At 33.6% G+C, this 19,887-nt stretch overlaps 2 protein-coding genes across 5 annotated transcripts; one reads left to right on the top strand and one right to left on the bottom strand.

Moving 5' to 3' along the window:
• The first annotated feature begins 7,615 nt into the window (after positions 1–7,615).
• On the top strand, positions 7,616–9,522 carry LOC145042823 (telomere repeat-binding factor 1-like). Its single transcript, XM_078991312.1, has 4 exons — positions 7,616–7,874; positions 8,597–8,679; positions 8,822–8,903; positions 9,020–9,522. Exons 1-4 carry the CDS (start codon positions 7,737–7,739, stop codon positions 9,350–9,352), a joined length of 636 nt encoding a protein of 211 aa, XP_078847438.1. The 5' UTR covers positions 7,616–7,736; the 3' UTR covers positions 9,353–9,522.
• Positions 9,523–11,918: 2,396 nt separating this feature from the next.
• On the bottom strand, positions 11,919–17,084 carry LOC145042822 (bifunctional dihydrofolate reductase-thymidylate synthase-like). 4 transcript variants are annotated; one of them, XM_078991311.1, is made up of 13 exons: positions 16,903–17,084; positions 16,733–16,774; positions 15,583–16,028; positions 14,958–15,354; positions 14,828–14,872; positions 14,680–14,745; positions 14,443–14,504; positions 14,287–14,361; positions 14,029–14,194; positions 13,812–13,935; positions 13,611–13,717; positions 12,962–13,083; positions 11,919–12,211 (listed from the first exon to the last, which is right to left on the bottom strand). In XM_078991311.1, the coding sequence occupies exons 3-12, from the start codon at positions 16,011–16,013 to the stop codon at positions 12,973–12,975; spliced, it is 1,584 nt and encodes a 527-aa protein (XP_078847437.1). In that variant the 5' UTR covers positions 16,014–16,028; positions 16,733–16,774; positions 16,903–17,084; the 3' UTR covers positions 11,919–12,211; positions 12,962–12,972. The 4 variants fall into 4 exon arrangements, with proteins under 4 accessions (XP_078847437.1, XP_078847435.1, XP_078847436.1 ...); XM_078991309.1 differs by having other exon boundaries at positions 16,733–17,084; XM_078991310.1 differs by lacking the exon at positions 16,733–16,774.
• Positions 17,085–19,887: the final 2,803 nt, after the last annotated feature.

Raw genomic sequence — 19,887 nt, 5'->3', positions numbered from 1 at the left:
ATATATAAATAAAAGCTTTATACAAGTTTTCTAACTGAATTTTCTCAATTTTATTATTCTATTGGCTTATGATTTATTTATGAGAAATTGTTGGAAATATTTTTTTTTGTCTATCAATTTGTAGTTCTAACTTCCACATTAAAATTCAGATATTTAATTAATGAATATTGATCAATAATGATACATTTATATTTATATTTTTAAATATTATACTAATATATTTATATTAAAGTGTTCGCCATCATAAACTCAATGCAAATTCTTTACAAAATAAATAGAATTTCAATGATAAAAAGATAGTCAAAATCGAAGTCCGTATGTAAAAGTTATGAATTTACACGGTCATTAACAGTGTAATCTTCTTAGACAGTTAAATTTAAGATCGGTCGAGAATTAACCAATGGTGTCAAACGAAAGTTGTAGTACTTAGAAATACCTACGCATGGATTATTCTACATTTATAGGGTTAATTCTATAATTCTACAATATTGGGGTTAATATTGTACTTGTCTGCATTCAAAAGGTTTATTATGTGGTATTCTACATTTATAAGGTTAATTCTATAATTATAATGCATTAAAACATTTATTTGTAAATTTCTACGGGTTAAATATGCAATTCCTGCATTTATAGTTCTATTTGTGTAATTTTGATGCATTTATAAATTACGTTGTCAAAGTGTGTTGCTAAAAAACTCATTTTTATACAATGTAAACCATATCAAATTACATATAGAAACCAAATCAAATCTAAATCGTTAGGGGTATAATAGTCTTTACACGAAAAAACATAACACATACAACACACATTCATCACATTTATTGCTCACCTAAAAGAAAAAGGAACAGGGGCGGGATCCACAAGCGCATCAGACCTCTTAATACTTCTCATATCAACATTGTACAATGAAAACATACATGTAACTACGTAAGTACTATAAATATATTGGATTATAAAAAGGAAAAGGGAAAAAAAGGCAAAACAACCATCCTATAAAAGCGTGAAACTTTGAAAAGTATTTGATGCTTAAATTTCCTAAAGTCAGAAGGTATTTAGGATAACTTTAAATGAATTTAAAATTATTTGATACTTAAAATTACCAAATGCTTAAACCTTAAATTACTTGATGCTTAGAATTAAGTTTTCATAAAGTATAATGCTATTTTTGACAACTTTAAATAGCTTCAAAACTACATGATGCTTAAAGTTATGAAATGCTTAAGTTTTTAAACTACACAATGATTAAAGTTACATTTCCTAAAAATACAATGCTATTTTTTACAAACTCAAATAACCTTAAAATTATGTGATGCTAAAATTTACCAAATTCTTAAGTCTTCTAAATTATCTGATCCATAGAATTACATTTTCATAAAGTACGATGCTATTTTTGATCACTTTAAATAACTTGAGATTTACATGATGCTACTTTACCATCTATTAGTCGAACACTAAAAAGATAAACATTGCTATCATTTTAATTATATTCGCGACATCTTTTAACTAAATACTATAAAATTTTCAATCAAACAAAACCAAAAATGAAATAAATAATAATAATTCTCATTGCTAATAACATTAAAAAAATAATGTTAAAGTACATGAGGAAATAAAAGTCAATCAGAAAATAAAAAAGAAATATAACATAATAAGTAATTGCTCTAACATTTAAAATTTACTTTTTTGCCATAAGTCATGACATCAGATTACAATAAAAGGGACATAAACTTGTAATCAATCCAAAAAATCATGAAAAAACCAATAGAAACCAAGCAAAAAACGATAAAAAGAAAAAACATTTATGAGCAACAAAATTGTTTGATTACATCCATGTGTAATTCGAAACCATCCCCAAACATCTTAAACAAATATAGCTAGACATCCTTCTTCATAGATTCAGTTTTCACAATAGCTTCTTTATGTGAAGGCCTTGTCATTTTAGTCATCCCTAATCCCCCAATTATAACTAAAGTTGTTGTCACTGCTGGTTATCACACAAAGAAGTTGAAAAAAGTATGTTGTAACCCATAATTCATGTGTGGATGAAGATAAACGAAATGAAGAAAAACTCATAGTCCAGGTAATTTAATTTAAGTGCGTGTTTGGCATAGAGCTTTTGAAACACCTTCCGGGACTAGGTAACACCTTGACCAAGTGTTGGAATCACATGTGATTCAACATAGGAAGGTATAAAGGCACACATATGAGTTTATTACCATGAGTTCATGGCCCAAGGGAGTTTACGACCGTAAACTCATGGTCACTCATGGGTTTGTGTAAGTATGAAAGCTAGGGAATGATTTAGGGACATTAGCCTTAGCCTGGGATGAGAAAGACCATTTCTTTTGGCACTTTTGGGGTGTTCACGGCCCAAATGAGTTTACAACCGTAAACTCATGTCCAAATATGTTTATGAGGGTCTTAAAGGTCATAAGGAAGCATTCTAAATTTATTCCTAAGCCTTAGGAAGTGTTTGTGGCACCAAAACACCCCTAACTTGAGTTTTCGGACCATAGACCATTTGGTCATGTGTTTGCGGCCGTAAACACTTGTGGGTGTTGGTATTTTGGTTGTTTTGGGTCTTATACACATCAAGGTAAAAAGCTATGCTAGTCTCTTGGCTTAAGGGTGGCATTTAGGGCATTTTGACACCCTAAAATGGAGTTCACGGCCCAAGAACTTCCTTGGCCGTGAACTCACTTTCAACCCTTGATTCTATTTGTTTTGGATGTCTAAACATGTCATAGGTAGTCTCAAGGTTCATTTCCAAGGATTTGAGGGACATTGGGACACTTTTGGCCCTTAAAATGGAGTTTACTCTCCAAATGGAGTTTACTCTCCAAGATGTTCTTGGGGAGTAAACTCTCAAATCTTGTTGTTTTGAGTTTGTTTTCTATCCCTAAACTCATTTGTGTACAATCCCAAACTAGTTTCATGGCTTAAGGAAGGACTAGGCACCATTTGGCTTTTGAAAAGGAGTTTACTCTCCAAGATGTTCTTGGGGAGTAAACTCACAGATCTTGTTGTTCTGTCGTGATTTTGATGTTATTAAGCACAATCTAAGCTATATAATACAACTAGATTGAAGTACTCACGATTTGAGATAAAAACCTGAAGATCCGTGAGTGAGAATTTGGCTTTTCTCTAATTGGAAATGTAACTAATGAATTATTTGGTTCAGATTTCTATATATAGTCCTGGGATTTTTGGCAGAAAATATTTTTATTCCCGGAATGAACTCTAATATCTTAGAGTATCGGAATAACAGTGTTGCACAAAACCCTAGTGCATCCACTCTCCTGGTATCTCCTTAAGTGTAAATCGTGAAAAACTCAAACTTATACCCAAAGTCTGGAATTTCCCTATAAATGTTCTAACTTCTATTGGCTTGATATGGTTTGTTCAGAATGGAAATTTCGGGTTGTCACAGCGTATGGGCATAACAGATACATCAAACATCGTTATAATAACTCACATAGGGATTAACGATACTATCTTGGTTTACGGGAAGCTTACATTTCACCAGTTTTATAAAAATAAAACTACATACTACTTTTCAATACACTGCTGCTACACTCCTCGTCTTAGGGTTTAAGACTACAGTTTTCATACATCAGAAAATATTGGGTTTTCTAGGAACATATATTTTTATACTTACAATAGAAAGATACAAAGGACATTCATACATTTTTAGTCTTGGTTATTAGGCTAACAACCTATTTTCTAGAAAATATCGGATTTTTTGGAAGTATACAAAACCATTTTAAAACAAAGCAGTTACACACCTTTTTCAAACAAAAATGCTTATGAACTCACCACAATTCATTGTTGACATTTTCAAAATCACTTGTATTATCAGGGAACCAGTAAATAAGTATCCGATTCATTTTGAGAGCAGAAGATGTTGAAACATATTTACCATCTATCAGTTATTCGTAATTTGCTTTTGAACAAACAATGGTTGTAAACAATATTAAACTTGTATTCTTAATGTATGATGTTTGGGTTGCTATGTTTCATTTATATTCAACTGTTATTATACTATAAAATGATGTCATCCGCCCCCGGACGTTTCTGTCGTCCTGGTTCAGGGGTGTGAAAACTGTCAGAATCAGAATCATATGGCAGTTTGGATAAATCTGAGTGTACATTGACTATGACCTGAAAATCTTCAAATTTCTTGTAAAAATATAGAGTACAACAATAAGTACATATGAAAATCGATTATAAAAACGCAAATGAACATTAACCTCGATTATACAATTGAATTGACTATTCAATGAAGTACAAATGGAAGTCAGATGGTAAAAATATACGAATGTAAAACTTAAAATAAAGTATTTACTAATGATTTTACCTGACTTGAAGACTGATAATTGTTTAGAGGATGGAAGAAAAATAATCAATTGAAGAAATTCATTGACACATTAAAGAAATTTTTACCTTCGGTGCCATATCTTCAACCGAAACGTTGTTGTGAGAAAAGTTTTTTTCCATGAATTATTAGCGGATTCTAAGATTTTAGGCAATTGATGGAACAAAGATTACATTCAAATCGACTCCTTATATAGGCATAACGACTAATACTTCTACCAGATGTTTAGGGATTACGGAGAAGTGGGTGGGTTGGGGGGGGGGGGGGTTGAAGACGTAATGGAGGAGGTTGAAGGCATACGTAGAATCGTTGGTTGAGGAGACAACCGACTTTGTTGGGAACATGGTGGAGGGACGATCAACCACCATGAAAACGGTAAATAGATAGTTATTACGGCCATGATTGCATCTCAAGAAAATCAGACGACTGATGTTGGGGAGGCAGTTATCCACTTCCCGACGTTGGTAATATTAGTAATTTTGGCCCCCCTTAAAACATGGGTCATGGACGGTCGTCCCTATCGTCTACAGTAGCAGACGCAGACTGTTTTAGTAGGGGTGTCTCTCTGAAAGACCATAACTTTCGTATTTTTGAAAGACCCAAACTTTCATACTTCACAATATCATTACTCCAAAACATGCTACTTGCATATTCATAAAAGCAATATTTTACATTGATAAAGGGATTACAAACTATTGGATACAAACCGACTATTACAAATTGTTATATATTACATAACTACCCAGGATATTGTAATTTATACAAACATAGACTGAAGTACAAAAGTACTATTACAAACTATTCTAAATCTTTCAACAGTATGTGATCATACTAGTTACTTATCACCTGCAATTGTTAAACATTGATAGGGTAAGCGGTGACGCTTAGTGAGTTCAATAATAGATACAATATAACCTTATGCCATATATATACTTCAATGTGGCAAAAGCAAATAGGAACAACAAGACATATGTGAAATCATGTGACAAACGTTCATATCAATCAAAGACATTAATCAAATATATACTTTTCAATGCTTGATATACATCAATAAAACTTTGGCCCAAATGGCATAGAAGACATGCAATTTCTGATTAACATCTTGTTAGATTTCAGGCTTATAGTCCTGTCTAACCATTTGCCAATGCCATAGAATAGAAGTCATTCTCTTACGGAGACATGCTCTACATGGCAAGAGGTTGCGTACCAGTACCAATGTGAATCTAAGTCCTTTCACTGATCACATGGTTAAAGATATTACATTTGCTATAAACATAGCGAATAAATTAACACAGGAAAATAACCCAGAATAATAACACTGATAAGCACATAGCACATATAATACATAACATACAATTGTTCCTATATATTGAACTCACCTTAAATTAAACGGGGGGTCAAAATAGTAATTTGGGCAGCACTTCGGCTTTAAATATGACTTTCTATGTTGAAAACCGGGAGCTTAATTGAAAACCGGGCTCTGCGAAGGTAGGGCTTCAAAACTGAAAAGATAAATTTTTTCGGGCTTCTCGGGCACTTAGTGGCGTATTTCGAGGGTTATAATTGATATTGGGGCTTCGGGAATGTTAAAATAAAGAAAATATGGAAAAAGGGGCTAAAAATGGAAAATTTCCAAGATTACCCGGGAAGGCTCGTAGGCCTCCCTTTATATAGGGCCGAGGCTTCTGATCCGAGGGCTGAGAAGCGAAAAGATGTCAGCAGATGAAGAAGGCCACGAGGTTCGGACGTGGCTTCCAATGCGAAGGGCCATATGCGAGGCGTCTTAGACATCTCCTAGGACGCCGAAAGGCGCGTCGGAATCTCATTGGGCCACGCTTCGGAGAGCACACCGGTGACTAAGCAGCTTCGTGCGAGGGACGTGGCTGATTTCGGACCACTCATGCGAGATTCCTCGGAAAATTGAGCCCCGAACTTCTAAAATTCATAACTTTCGCATACGAGCTCCGTTTTTGACGTTCTTTATATGCACGCGTAGCTAAAATTACGCTCTACAACTTTCATTTAGACTTCATTGGCTAATTTTGACTTTATTTTTAATATTATTATTTTTAACAGATCAGGACAGAAAAATCCGTTAAAAATTCATAACTTCTTCATCCGACATCCGTTTTCGTCAGACTTTTTACCGTTGTACTACAAATGACGAGACCTTCGATTCTCGTTTAGGATGTATCGGTCAAATATCGCTCGATCTAAAATTCGAGTTTTTAGCTATCTACTACTAAGTTGAAACTTCAAAAAATCATAACTTCCTTATACGAAGTCAGATTTTGGCGTTTTTTTTATCGAATTTCTCGGTTTAATGAATACTACGACTTTCATTTAGATCACTAAGGCTAAAAAGTAGTTTATTAAAAACTCACTTTTTACGTCATTCGGCGTCATGTTAGTTTTATCGTGGATCTTCGATTGGCCATAACTTCTTCGTTATAACTCGGATTTCGATGAGTTTTCGCCTACAAGTTTCTAACGAAATTATTTACAACTTTCAATAATAAAATTTTACTTATTTAAAATTTTATATTTTCACTAAATTTCACTATTTGGCTTTTAATTGGTATCTAATAAGACTTCCAATATTTTCTGAGTGATTCTAAACATAGTTTTACTTCATTTCTAGTAAAAAGCATCTGTTAGAACTCAACACTCAATTTCACATAGTATTTCACAATTTTATTTATCACAAAACACGATTTCAGAACGTGTATGTTACACTCTCGTACTCCAAGATGGTGCACTTAATAGAAAAAAACCAAAAAAAAAAAAAAAAAAAAAAATTACATTGCGTGCCGGAAATCGAGCAGTGGCTCGGGACCCCAAATGCCTCACTAAGGTCCGCCACTGATCGTCTATCTTTTGGGACGAGTCTGCCTACGGGTTACAAAACAAATTTGGATCGAATTTTGAAATTTGTTAAAAGGGTTTGGATCAAGGTTAATTTGTTCGAAACCCGCTTCATTACCAAATCTAGCTATAGTTTAAAAAACAGGAAGCTGATCTGTGCACAACAAAGTTTTTTCATACACAACAATTAATGTTTTAAAATATTGTAGTGTACAACTATATAATGTATAAATTGTTGTGTATGATAAAAAACTGTTGTATACGAACCAATTCCGTTAAAAAAATATTTAGATAAAAATAGCAAAACATCGTCATGTTTTTATAGGCTATTAAATCCTCTGATTTATTAGCTTATAAAATGAATAATAATTTTTTTCGGAACATCCCTGAAAGGCCGAAACTAACCAATAAAGAATCATAATCCGAACCAGGAGCCACATAGGGATTTGTCCTTCTTCTCCTTCTACAGTTGATATACACTATACACAGAATCCCTATGCCTCGGTGGACATTGGAGGAAGAAAACGCCCTTCGCGCCGGAGTAGACAAGTACGGAACCGGGAAATGGGTGAAAATACTCACCGATGAAGACCTCGCTCCTTGCCTCATTGCTCGGACCAATATTGATCTCAAGGTTTATAATTTCTCACATTTTCCGCTTTACAAACTTTTTCTTGCTTCAATCGTATATTCCTGACTTTAGATCCTGCCAATTTTTGTGCGAATCTTCGTACCTTTTTAATCCCCTGCTTGCCATCAAAATAAGTAATATGTAGCTAACGTTAAAATACAGAAGCGACACACTGCCGACTGCTATTCGGATTGGGCATTTGCAGAAAAAAAACGCTGGTCACCTTAAACTCAATCCAACCACATAACTAAGCATTTAAGATTGAACTGTTAAATGCTGAGATCATACATTACAAACGAAAAAGATGCTGCAGAGAAATACACATGGCAACCATGACATTTATCTCTGGTCGCAAAGAGCGGCTGCAAAATGTGTCAATGAACACCTGTTTTCTCACAGGGACGTTACATCGAACACCTGGTAGGCAGAAGATCAATAGAGGCAGTTTTAGTTGTGAAATTGATTTACCTGGTGTGAGAAAGATAAAAGATGAAAGCAAACATTTTTCTACATCTCATCTTTGCTACCTCTCAATCTCCTTCTTGGTTTCAAATATACTCCCTTTTCTTCTTCTTGGGGAAATTGAGAGAGGTTAAATTGTCTTTGTAGAAATGATAAAGTATATGTCAAGATACCCCAAATGGAGCCTGATTGTATTTGGCTATCCTAATCTACTATGATGAAATTGCAGAGTTCATAAATCTTAATGCCATTTCCAATTTCAGGACAAATGGCGTAACCTATGTGGTAATGCTTCTAGAAGAGCTGTGTCTCTTCAGTGCTCAACAGATAAGGAAATAGGTTCTGGGTATGTTTTTGTCTTCTCTGAATCCCAAAATAGTTTTAGTTTTTGAAAACTAATACTTCTATAAATAACAATTAGCATACATCAAAGGCTCAAAATGGTATTCATGATGCGTTTGTATATTATGTGCTTAATATTCTACTAGGTATGATGCTAAGAATCCTAAATCACTTCCATCCACAAACAATTCAGATGGGCTTCATGTTACAGATCATAGCTACACCGAGGTTAGATCATAGATCATAGATGAATAGCTTTCATATTAGTTTCTATCTTTTTGATCTGATTTGCTAAACTCAATGCACCTTTATTCTTAGACCACACTAGATGTTTCTTTTTTCAGAATATTGATATTCAAGAATTAGTTGATGAAGAAAATCAGAATGTTGAGCTTGACATTAAAGAAGCGATTCAATCAATGAAGGAATCAGGTTATAATACCTATGAAGTCGTTGTTACACTTGAAAATTTAGGAGTTCAACATCCGTCAGTTGAAGCAGTTGATGAATCCGAAGGAGGAGCAATAAAGTTTGTTGATACTGGGGTTGTTAAGCAAATCCGAAAACAAAGAATAAGAAGATATTCAGAGAGAATTGTCAAGAAGAAGCTATCAAAGAAAGTATACCGGAAGGATGGAAAAGGAAGTTATGCTACAAATCCATTAAACTTGGACTAATGTTATAATTTATGCACAACAAACCCCTCTAACAGACAAAAATGGTAAATGCATGTGTCACTATAAATGTGGATTTGTTGTTAATGTCATCACCTTGTTGGGAATTAAAAGATGCTGCATGACTTGAGGTGGATCTTTCCAACTTGAAAATAAACTAAAAATTTGCTTAAGATCGCGGGGTATCTCAGATTTCTAAGAATCCTTCGGAGACTAAAAGATGTTGATAAAAATGTACAAGGGATAATAATTCCATATTAAAGACAAACTAAAACTTGTAATATCACTATCTTAAGGCTGTCTCATTTAATTTTCCAAGAAACTTACCTCTATAAAATCTCACATGTATCTTTTCTAAAAGAGTAAGTTTGTGTGGAAAGATGAATGGGTTACACATGGATATGACAACTTATAAACAATCTTTATAAGACTCTTAGGGCGAAAGCAATCCATAATCAAAAAAATTAATGTGTCATTGATGTGATGGAAATGTCTTTCTCATCCAACAAAGTTACAAAACATAACATATGGACACCGTCTTTCTCATCCATCCCAATAGGATTCACTTAATTTGTTATTTTAAATAATTTTAAGCTAAACCCATGTTAATTTAAAACCAAAAAGTTAAAATAAAATTAAAGACAACATTTTTGTATTCAAACAAAAACTAGTACCGATGAAAAAAATAAAATAAAACGACAATTAAAATTCAGCCACCATAAATAAAAATCCTAAAACGAATAACTAAAGTCCAAAAATGAAATTCTAAAACTCTCAACCATATTTTGCTGCAATTTGTTGTTTCTTCTCAATCACAATTCACATCAAACATGCTGTCAAATGTTAAATTCTCATGCGCCTCAATCTTCCACCTAAGAATTTAATTTGTTGCTCAGTTTCTCGCATAATGTACAATTTTCATCTCTCTCTCTCTCTCTCTCTCTCTCTCTCTCTCTCTCTATATATATATATATATATATATATATATATATATATATATATATATATATTCTTTTGCCTATGCTTATATTGTGGATGTCGGCGATTTCTTTGACTAGATCAACTGTATCCGAAGGTTGTCGATGTTGCTTTCTTTTGGTTTTGGCCGCGAGTCAAGAACATGAATCGCTTGAGGGTGTAAACTGTGCATCCGAAAATATTTTTGTTTTTTTATGGAAGCGGGACAGTCTTCACTGGCTTTTGCGACACACAACCATTTTGTGTGGAGTTTCGGAACATCCCAAGCTGACTAATGAGGAAAAACTTTCATTTTATAAAGTTGTCCTTTGTGCCGATTTTATAACATCGACTTTGGATCTCGTGTTTGCCAGACTGTTCATCTTTTTTGTTGTTGGTGTTGTAGATGTAGTTACAATCGTTGCATTTTTTTTAAGATCCTTCAATTTAGAGTTTATTTGGTGCCTTGTCCGATCCAAATCTCCCATTTATGAGAGAGTAAGCTTTTCTGGAAAACTTTCTTCTTCCGATAGTTGCACATTTTTGGAAATTGGTGTTCACAAATCTACAATTTTGCATATGATTGTCAACTTAGAAGAGAAAATATAGGTGAGGGAATGAAGTTTCATTGTGTAAATTAACCATTGTTTCTTTGTGAGTTTGGAAATCAGAAAATTAAAACGAAGAATTCATGTTCTCTTTGATCGATTGGGTTGGATTTGAATCCACGGATCAAGTCCGGTAATGGCAATTTGGTTCCCATGTGCGATCTATAGTGAAATTGTTTTTAAGCTATTCATCAATTTCTTAGTCTCACCCTTTTCTTCGATCTTTAATCCACACATGCAAATCAATGTGGGTGGTAGTCTGGGAATGTTAGTGGAGTTCGAGTTACACTAAGAGGTGGAGGGAGAAAGGTGAATGAATGAGGCAGTTATGGGGAGGAGAAACATGTAGCTATAGGCACATTAACCGTTGGTTTTTGCCAAACTTAAAGGCTTTTAATAGACATAAAATCCAACTTAGGATAAAATCCATTGTGTTGCCAGCCTTTTGTTCATCAATTGTTCAAGTTAACGCAACTGTTGCTATTTTTTTTAGAACGACAAACACATACTCTCTACACTACTTCTAAACTACTCATTTTGTCCAACAAGATTTGAAAATCAATCTTTGGCTGAAAGACATATTTTCCATAACCACTAGGCTACAAGCCTTTTGATAATTATTATTAAGGGATTTGATAATTATTATTAAGGGATGTGTTTGGTAAAAAAAAACTTATTACTTATTAACTTATTAGCTTATAAACTAATAAGTTTTTAGTGAGTTACCTCATGAAAAAAATAATTTATTAACGGTTTACCACCGTTATAAGCTATTTTTATTCAAATATTCTTTTAGCTTATAACAGTGTAGAACCGCTAATAAGCTGATAAATTGTTTTGCCAAAAAACCCCTAAATACTAATACATGGTAATTCTATTTTGTTCACCTCATTCAACCAAACATCCCATGAAGCAAACTTAAATTTCAATTCGATCATATTCTTGTGAACCAAACACGCATTAAGGTTTCAATAAATAATTATGCACTATCAATACACAGAATCTGATGAACGAACACTTGGATATATGTAGTCTTAGTTTTTGCACCGATACCAACGAGTAGCAAGGCACACAAGGTACAATAGCCCTAGCTAAATGTACAACTCACACAAGTCATAACATGCTCTTGTGGCCTTGTTTTAACAAATGTTAACAGAACCCTCATCAAACAGCTAAAACATAACTACATACTCAAATCACCTTAACCATTATGTGGAACTAAGGGATTCCCATTAATTAATTGCTAATAATATCACTATCAGACATCGTTATGTTAAAACTTGACAACCATTGCTCCCTGCATGTAACATTTCAAATTTTAAACCATCACATAGTTACATTTTGAGTAAATTACACGAATGGTCCCTATGGTTTGGGGTAATTTGCATGATTGGTCCCTAACTTATTTTTTTAACTCGGAAGGTCCCTGTTGTTTGTTTTTGTTACGCGTTTGGTCTCTACTGTTTATTTTTGTTACGTGCTTGGTCCCTATCTTAGCTAAAAATACTATTATTTGAATAGGAAAAAAATATTAGGGTAGGTAAGGTAAGGTGAATAGGTGGGGTTAGGGTTGTGTTTATTTAAATAAATTTAAAAAATCAAAGGCAAAATAGTCTTTTTAGGTAAGACAGAGACCAACCGCGTAACAAAAACAAACAATAGGGACCTTCCGAGTTAAAAAAAATAAGTTAGGGACCAAACGCGCAAATTACACTAAACCATAGGGACCATTCGTGTAATTTACTCTTACATTTTTGGTCCCAAAAAGTTCTTTGACAATTTTGGTCCTTACTTGAGATTTTTCTAACGTTTTTAGTCCATCATGTTCCAAGTAAAATGACTATATCTTTGGGACCAAAATTAAAATAGTCATTTACTTTGATCAGGGACCAAAAACATTACACGAACCTCAAGTAAGGACCAAAAATGCAAAAACCAGCTATACACAGGGACCAAAATGTAATTTAATAATAATATATTTTACTACTTCGAATTGAGGAAAAAAATATAAACACACATGAGGATAAGGGTTGATATTTGGGCTTACCAAAATCGGATCTATACTGCCATTTTCATTTCTATTTTCTGATGAGGATCATATCCTATTAGTTTAAAATCATCAGCCACAAAACCACCTATATCCTTCTTCTCAGAATTAATCTTCAATATCTGCAATTATATACATTTAAAAATCAAAATAACATATATAACTAATTAACTATAACATATGACATGTTTCTTCTTTTTTTTCTTTTTCAAATAAGTGTTGTTTGGATAAAGTTTTGTACAGATATATGATTATGATTATTAAATAATAGAAAAATAACCCCGAAAAAACCTTATTTTGAGCAAATTTGCAGTTTAACCACTTGCACTTTATTTTTTCTAATCAATCCATAAAAGTTTCAGACACTTTTCCAAAACTATTTTTACCAGAGAAATCTAATATAACAAAATGGCTAGTTTAAAAAAAATGTCGGAAACTTTTATTTATGATTGGAAAAAAGAAAAAAATAAATAAAGTATTAATGGTTGAAACATATAACTGCCAAAAACATAATGGTTTTCTTGTAATTTGCCGTTATAAATATTTACAAAAATGACAACATTTCAGGGAAATAGAAGGAAAAAGTACACAAGAACAAATTTGTAAAAATAAAAAAAAAAAGTAAAAATGATAAATTAATTCTGCTTACAGGAAAAGGTTTAGGCAGTTTTTGAAGCTGATCCTGCAAGGGTCTGACATGATTGCTATAGACATGAGCATCACCAAGAACATGGACAAAATCACCAGGAACAATATCTGTAATTAATTCAAATAAACTTTTATAAAAACAATTTATCTAAAATCAATGGAGATTTTTTTTATTTTTTTTATTTTTAATATTCATACATACCACAAACATGTGCAATCATGCAAGTCAACAATGCATATGAAGCTATGTTAAACGGAACACCAAGTCCCATGTCAGCTGACCTCTGATACATTTGACAAGATAACTCTCCTTCATTTACATAAAACTACAAAAAATAATAATAACAATAACAATGTTATTTACGGATTAATGTTAGGAAAGAAATTAGAATTTAGAAATATAAAAAAATAAAAGGAACCTGTGCAAACATGTGACATGGTGGAAGTGCCATTTGTTTGAGATCTGAAGGGTTCCATGCTGAAAGAATGATTCGTCGATCATCTGGATTATTTTTTATTTTGTTAACAACATCTAGCAATTGGTCAAACCCTTGACCACTGTAGTCAGCATGCATGTTAGTATACCTGTAAATGTTTTTTTTTTAAGTATCAATTAATTTGTTTACATATCCAAAACATCACAAGGGCATTTACGTCTTTTGCACAAGATAACTAACCTTGCACCAAAGTGTCTCCACTGAAACCCATAAACCGGACCCAGATCACCTTCTTTTCTATCCACTAAGCCAATACTGAAAGTATGAATGAAATATTAAAATAAAAACATATATATAAATTATTAAAAAATAAATAAATAAATTCATGCCAATTACCTGTCTAGGTAGGTTCTTGATGCATTACCATCCCATATATGAATGCCCTTATCTTGTAAGACCTGATAACAATACAAACCAAAAACTAAGCTAAAGAAAACATTTTCATTCATTATTTATTAAAAAGTAAAAACTAAGACAAATACAAATACAAATATAGCATTCATTTACTATTTATGTGGTTAGTGAAATAGGTTTAAGATTATTTATTGAATAAAAAACAAGATTTACATTTACCTTGGCACTTGTTGACCCACTTATGAACCATAAAAGTTCCTCCACAACTCCACGCCAAAACACCTTCTGAAGAACAGATAAAAGGGTATTTAAGTAATTTTTCCATCTTCATGAACAGGTTAAATATGATTTAAAGAAATGCAGATGCCTTGGTTGTAAGAAGTGGAAAAGACTTTCGCAGATTGAACCTCATCTGTAAACAATACAAAAGAAAGAAATAACTTTAATTACTGAGGTTAAGGGGAAGGGTAAAAAGGTAAATATAAGGTTGAAAGTACCTGGCAACCAAATTTTGACAAAGTACCAGTTCCTGTACGATCACCCTTCAACGCACCATTGGAAATTATATCTTCAACTAGTTTTAAATAAAGGTACTCTTCATGCTTTTCAAATATCTTTTTGGGCAAAAAGGAGAACATTCTTGAATCAAATTTTGGTGAGTCTGAATGACATTCAGACAATGAACCATTAACTTTGGGGGCTTGGATTCCGGAGTTTCTCACACGAACATATGTAGTGAAGGAATGGCGGATTCCATTCTCGAGTAGTGGGAATGAGGAATACCATGGTTGGAAGTCTGAAGTGTTGATGGAAGGTATGAAAGTGTCACAATCAATGTCTGTTTCAATTTCAGTTATATGGATTGCATCACATCCAGGAGCATTCAGTGATTCCCTGGAATCATAAAGATTGCAATCAAGTAAACATTAGATACAAAGAAGCCGAAAAATAAGAGCTTTTTTACTTTTCACACATCAGTTTTCTACCAACTTTTATTTAACAAAAACCCATTATCACAGTTAACTAATTTATAAATAAAAAAAAGCACCACTTTCCAACAGTAGAAAGTTATAAAAAAATTACCATTAGAGACGCTCTAAACATAAAACATTGGATACATACCTTAAGATTTCACCACCACCAATCACAAACACCCTTTCAATAGATAAACAATAGGGTGCTGAAGCTAACAATTCCAAAGCTGAAATCATGCTCCCACACATTAAAACATTTTCAGCAGTTGCAATATCAAAAGTTCCTGAACGAGTTAGAACAACATTGAGTCGACCAGTGAGTGGCCTATGTTCTAAAGGTATGCTTTCCCATGTTTTTCTTCCCATTATAATAGCATTCTTTTTCACTGGATCTGATGTTGTCATGGTGACATCTTTGAAAAACTTGAGGTCTGAAGGTAATCTCCATGGTAATTTTCCATCTTTTCCAATACCCATTGCACGTGTGGCAGCAACAATAACTTGGTATGTTCTTTGGGGGTCTGGATGTGTACAGACAATGCCATTGCATGCACTTACTAGTGTTTCAGCAGCAGCCATTAATAGATTGAAAGCCTGAAACAAAGTTAATGATGATTAGTGAAAAGAAAGTCTGAATGCAAATATTTAAAAGCTACTAAAACTGTTTAGTCATTTATGTGATTGTATTTGTAGGCAGATTGCAGACACCCTAGAAAGAATGCTCTTTAACTTCAGTTAAAGGCAAAATAGTAAATGAGTTAGGAAAAATAGTAGAGATTATTAGCTATATTGATATGATTAATGTGACCTGATACAGATACACTTACCAAAACAGCTAAGTACTAGAAAGAGCTGTTAATTGAAGCGAAATGTCCCAAAGGCCTTGAGTTTATCACTCACAAAAAGGTTCATGAAGTAGGGATGCATCAAATATGCCCTAAAAACATCTTTCCCCTAAAGAAAATTAAAGAATACGGTGTTTTATGGACATGATTACGTATATTGAACCGATAACTACAAAATCATCCAGGAGTTTTATAGCATCAAGATATAGTAGGAAGTTTAGGGTTTATAAATTAGAATGAAATAATCAAAACCTAGTGTAGACTAAAAAAATCGATGAAGGAGAAGAGAAAGAGTAATGAGTTAAGGGTAAGTGTCGGCTGTGTCGATTTGAGAAAGATCTTACGGTTCTTCGTGCATGCACTGGCCGGCAGAACAGAAAACACTGAGCTGCGAATGCGTTGAGGGCATGATGCATACAGAAAACGAGATTGGCCTATTTTAAGGCCCATTACCTGTAGACACTTTTGAGGCGTTGAGGGTATGTGTCCCCTACCCTTTTATACAAGAACCATATAGACGAGGAACCAAAGTCAGCAAACAGCCAAACGCACAGAACTAGTTCGATGAATGCTCAGTCGATACTCGACATTCAGCAAATTCACATAATTAGAGCATTTCTTACGTGGTTTTCTCGAGCAGTGGATGCAGGAGGATGGATAGCAGTCCTGAACTAAAGCAGAGCAAGGCTTTGCTTTGACGAAGGAGTCGGAAGATGCCGATAGTCGTAAGTCTCGTCTAGTCGTCACAGTCTACTCGACACAACGAATCAACGATAGAAGTTTGACGACGTTGGAGCGTGGACCGGAGACCATCCTTTTATACGTAAAATAAATTAAGCCAAACCCAAGTCGGGATAATACAAAAATATATTTAAAATCTTTATACATATATACATTGAGTGACGTGTTATTATTGCGTATTAACAAAGTAAAAGATCATAAAATTAAATATAATATATAATTAAATGATATTTATAATTATTATTATTAATTAATTAATTTTAAAAAGTTTATTCGTTTAAAATTTTAATTTCTATCATTTTAATTATTTAAAACATAAAACATTATTTTTGTTTTTAAAAGTAACAATATAATTTGTATATATATATATATATATATATATATATATATATATATATATATATATATATATATATATATATAATTACTTTTAACTATTATTGTTGTAAATTATGTAAAATAACGTATTTAGAAACTCTTAATTATTTTAATGCACTGTCTATTGACAATATGTTCCTTCTTCCCGAAGAACTTTGGAGCTCCGCAAGCCTTGAACTCCTAAAAAGAAAGAGTTTGTGCCTTAACTAAACAACTGTAATCGCAGCGCGAAAGGCCTCTAAGCGATCATCTAGTAGCTCCATGATCCCTCCTTGATGGTACCAAACATCACAGGAGTTTCATCCATATCCTCTCATCAATTAGTTCAACACCAGAGATTGAACCAAAACCTCCTCATCAAGTTCTCACTACCATACTGAAATGCAAACATATAAATGATTAGACAATACTCGAGGGAACTCTCACACTACAATCTCCTTAGGATCTCCGTGATTTTCCTTTATTCGAGTACGGATCATGTGCTTTCACTAGTACGGGCCCAATACTACCTTATTCCACACTTATCCATACTTCCCTCAAGAATCATCCTGAATCATCTAAGTCACTTCATTAGGGAAACTCTTATAAGCCCTATGCTAAACAACATACACATCTCGCTACAAAACTCTCTAGGCTCTCCTAATAATCCTTGTCTTGCTTGCTTCTACAATACTAGGAACCTCTACCAACACCGCTGGTTGCCTTATGCATGAAAATTATACACAATACATGATTAAATAGACCGTCGAATAAATAATTCTACCCTAAGCCCATAACCAGACAAGGAACGGTACATAAGGCTAAATCAATCATTCTATGACTATGTGATCCTAATCGTATACAACTTTTAAACATACATTTAGCAATTAACTCTGCCAATATAAACTCCAAGTAATACATAACATCCAATCCCTCCTAGGCTACAAGGCATCATACAAGTTAGACAATTATATCATGTAATTGCTGAAGGTATCCTTAGCTTATTCAAGTATGCAATTCACATAAAGCCATAGTACTCATGTATGAGTATCTTGGGAATCACTTACTTGAGCTCGGCTAATTGCACGCATCACACCCCTTTCTTTATAAAAATCTTTTCAGAAAATTTGTAGTCTGGCAAAAGATTTATCAATTCCTCAGTTAGAGTTTAGACTTACCCAGCGGTGTGCCTGAATCTCTCAAACCAAGGCTCCTGATACCAACTTGTAACGTCCCCAAAATACTAGTAAAATTTTTTATTTTCAAACCATAAATCCATACAAAATTTTGTTAAAAAAACAATCATAGTAAAATGTATCTCTCAAACACCATAGTAAAATAATAATAATTAATGTGGAAAGTCGTCGGGGGATGCAGTACAATCAAGCTGGTCCCTTCCTTTTTAAACTGGAAGTACCTGAAAACATTTTAAACATAAACCATAAGTACAAAGTTTAGTGAGTTCCACAAAATACCATATACCATGCATACGTTTTCCATAAGCTACCCCTATGCATTTCCTTGAAATTCCATGGGATACCCCCATGGTCTTACATCCACGTGCCATGGGCTATCCCAAGGTCTTACATCCAAGTGATACCATGGGCTACCCCTATGGTCTTACATCCAAGTGTCATAAGCTACCCCCATAGTTTTTTCATAAAAATATCATGGGATACCCCCATGGTCTTGCATACAAAGGCTATGGGATACCCTTATGGTCTTTCATGCAAGTATCCCAATGACGAATAACATCCTACATAGTATAATAAAAAGATTCACCGTGCAGACGTAGATAATTGCTAACAACTCTCACAACCAATGAACGAGTGCTATACTCCTCGTAATAAAACACATAAGGTAAAGCCTTAATCTACCTTCTAAAACCAGCTAAGTGACCAAAATTCATCCAAGTCAAAGAGTCAACGGTCAAAGTCAACTTCCGATGGTCTCCACGTCGTGGCAGCTAAGCGACAAAACAGTCGCATATCCTTTAAATCCCACATCGTGGTAGGCTACTCGTTACGTCGTCGTTTTTGGGTTTGGATTGCCTGATGGATCCAAATCTTAATCTACTAAGCTCTAAAATTATACTTTCCAGAAAGCTTTTAGGAACACCAAAGGCTTATATAAATCTAAACTTTAGGTAGATGCATGCCCCATACATGTCCTTTACCCAAGTTAGGTCAAAAGGTGAGAATGTAATGAAAAACTCACACAAAGTTCACAAAGCACATCCAATTTGTAGATCCATAGAGTATAATGCTCATGGGACTAAAAAAGGCCATAAAGTTGCTAATTTTCTTCCATCCACTCACTTTAACCAAAATCGTGGACCAAAAATGGGCTAAAACAACTTAGATCTAAGAGAATAAACCATAAAGATGAAAACTCGAATCCTTATAAATGGTCCAGAAAATGATCTTAAAGATAGGGAGGTGTTAGTTGCTTGATCCTTGCACTGTATCTCCTTTTTCTTCCTTCAAAATCACAAGAAACTTGCAAATGAG

The sequence above is a fragment of the Lactuca saligna genome, chromosome 4 (genome assembly GCF_052625555.1).
Source record: "Lactuca saligna cultivar CGN05327 chromosome 4, ASM5262555v1, whole genome shotgun sequence".
In the NCBI taxonomy this organism is placed as follows: domain Eukaryota; kingdom Viridiplantae; phylum Streptophyta; class Magnoliopsida; order Asterales; family Asteraceae; genus Lactuca; species Lactuca saligna.
This window is presented reverse-complemented; position numbering and strand designations above follow the sequence as displayed.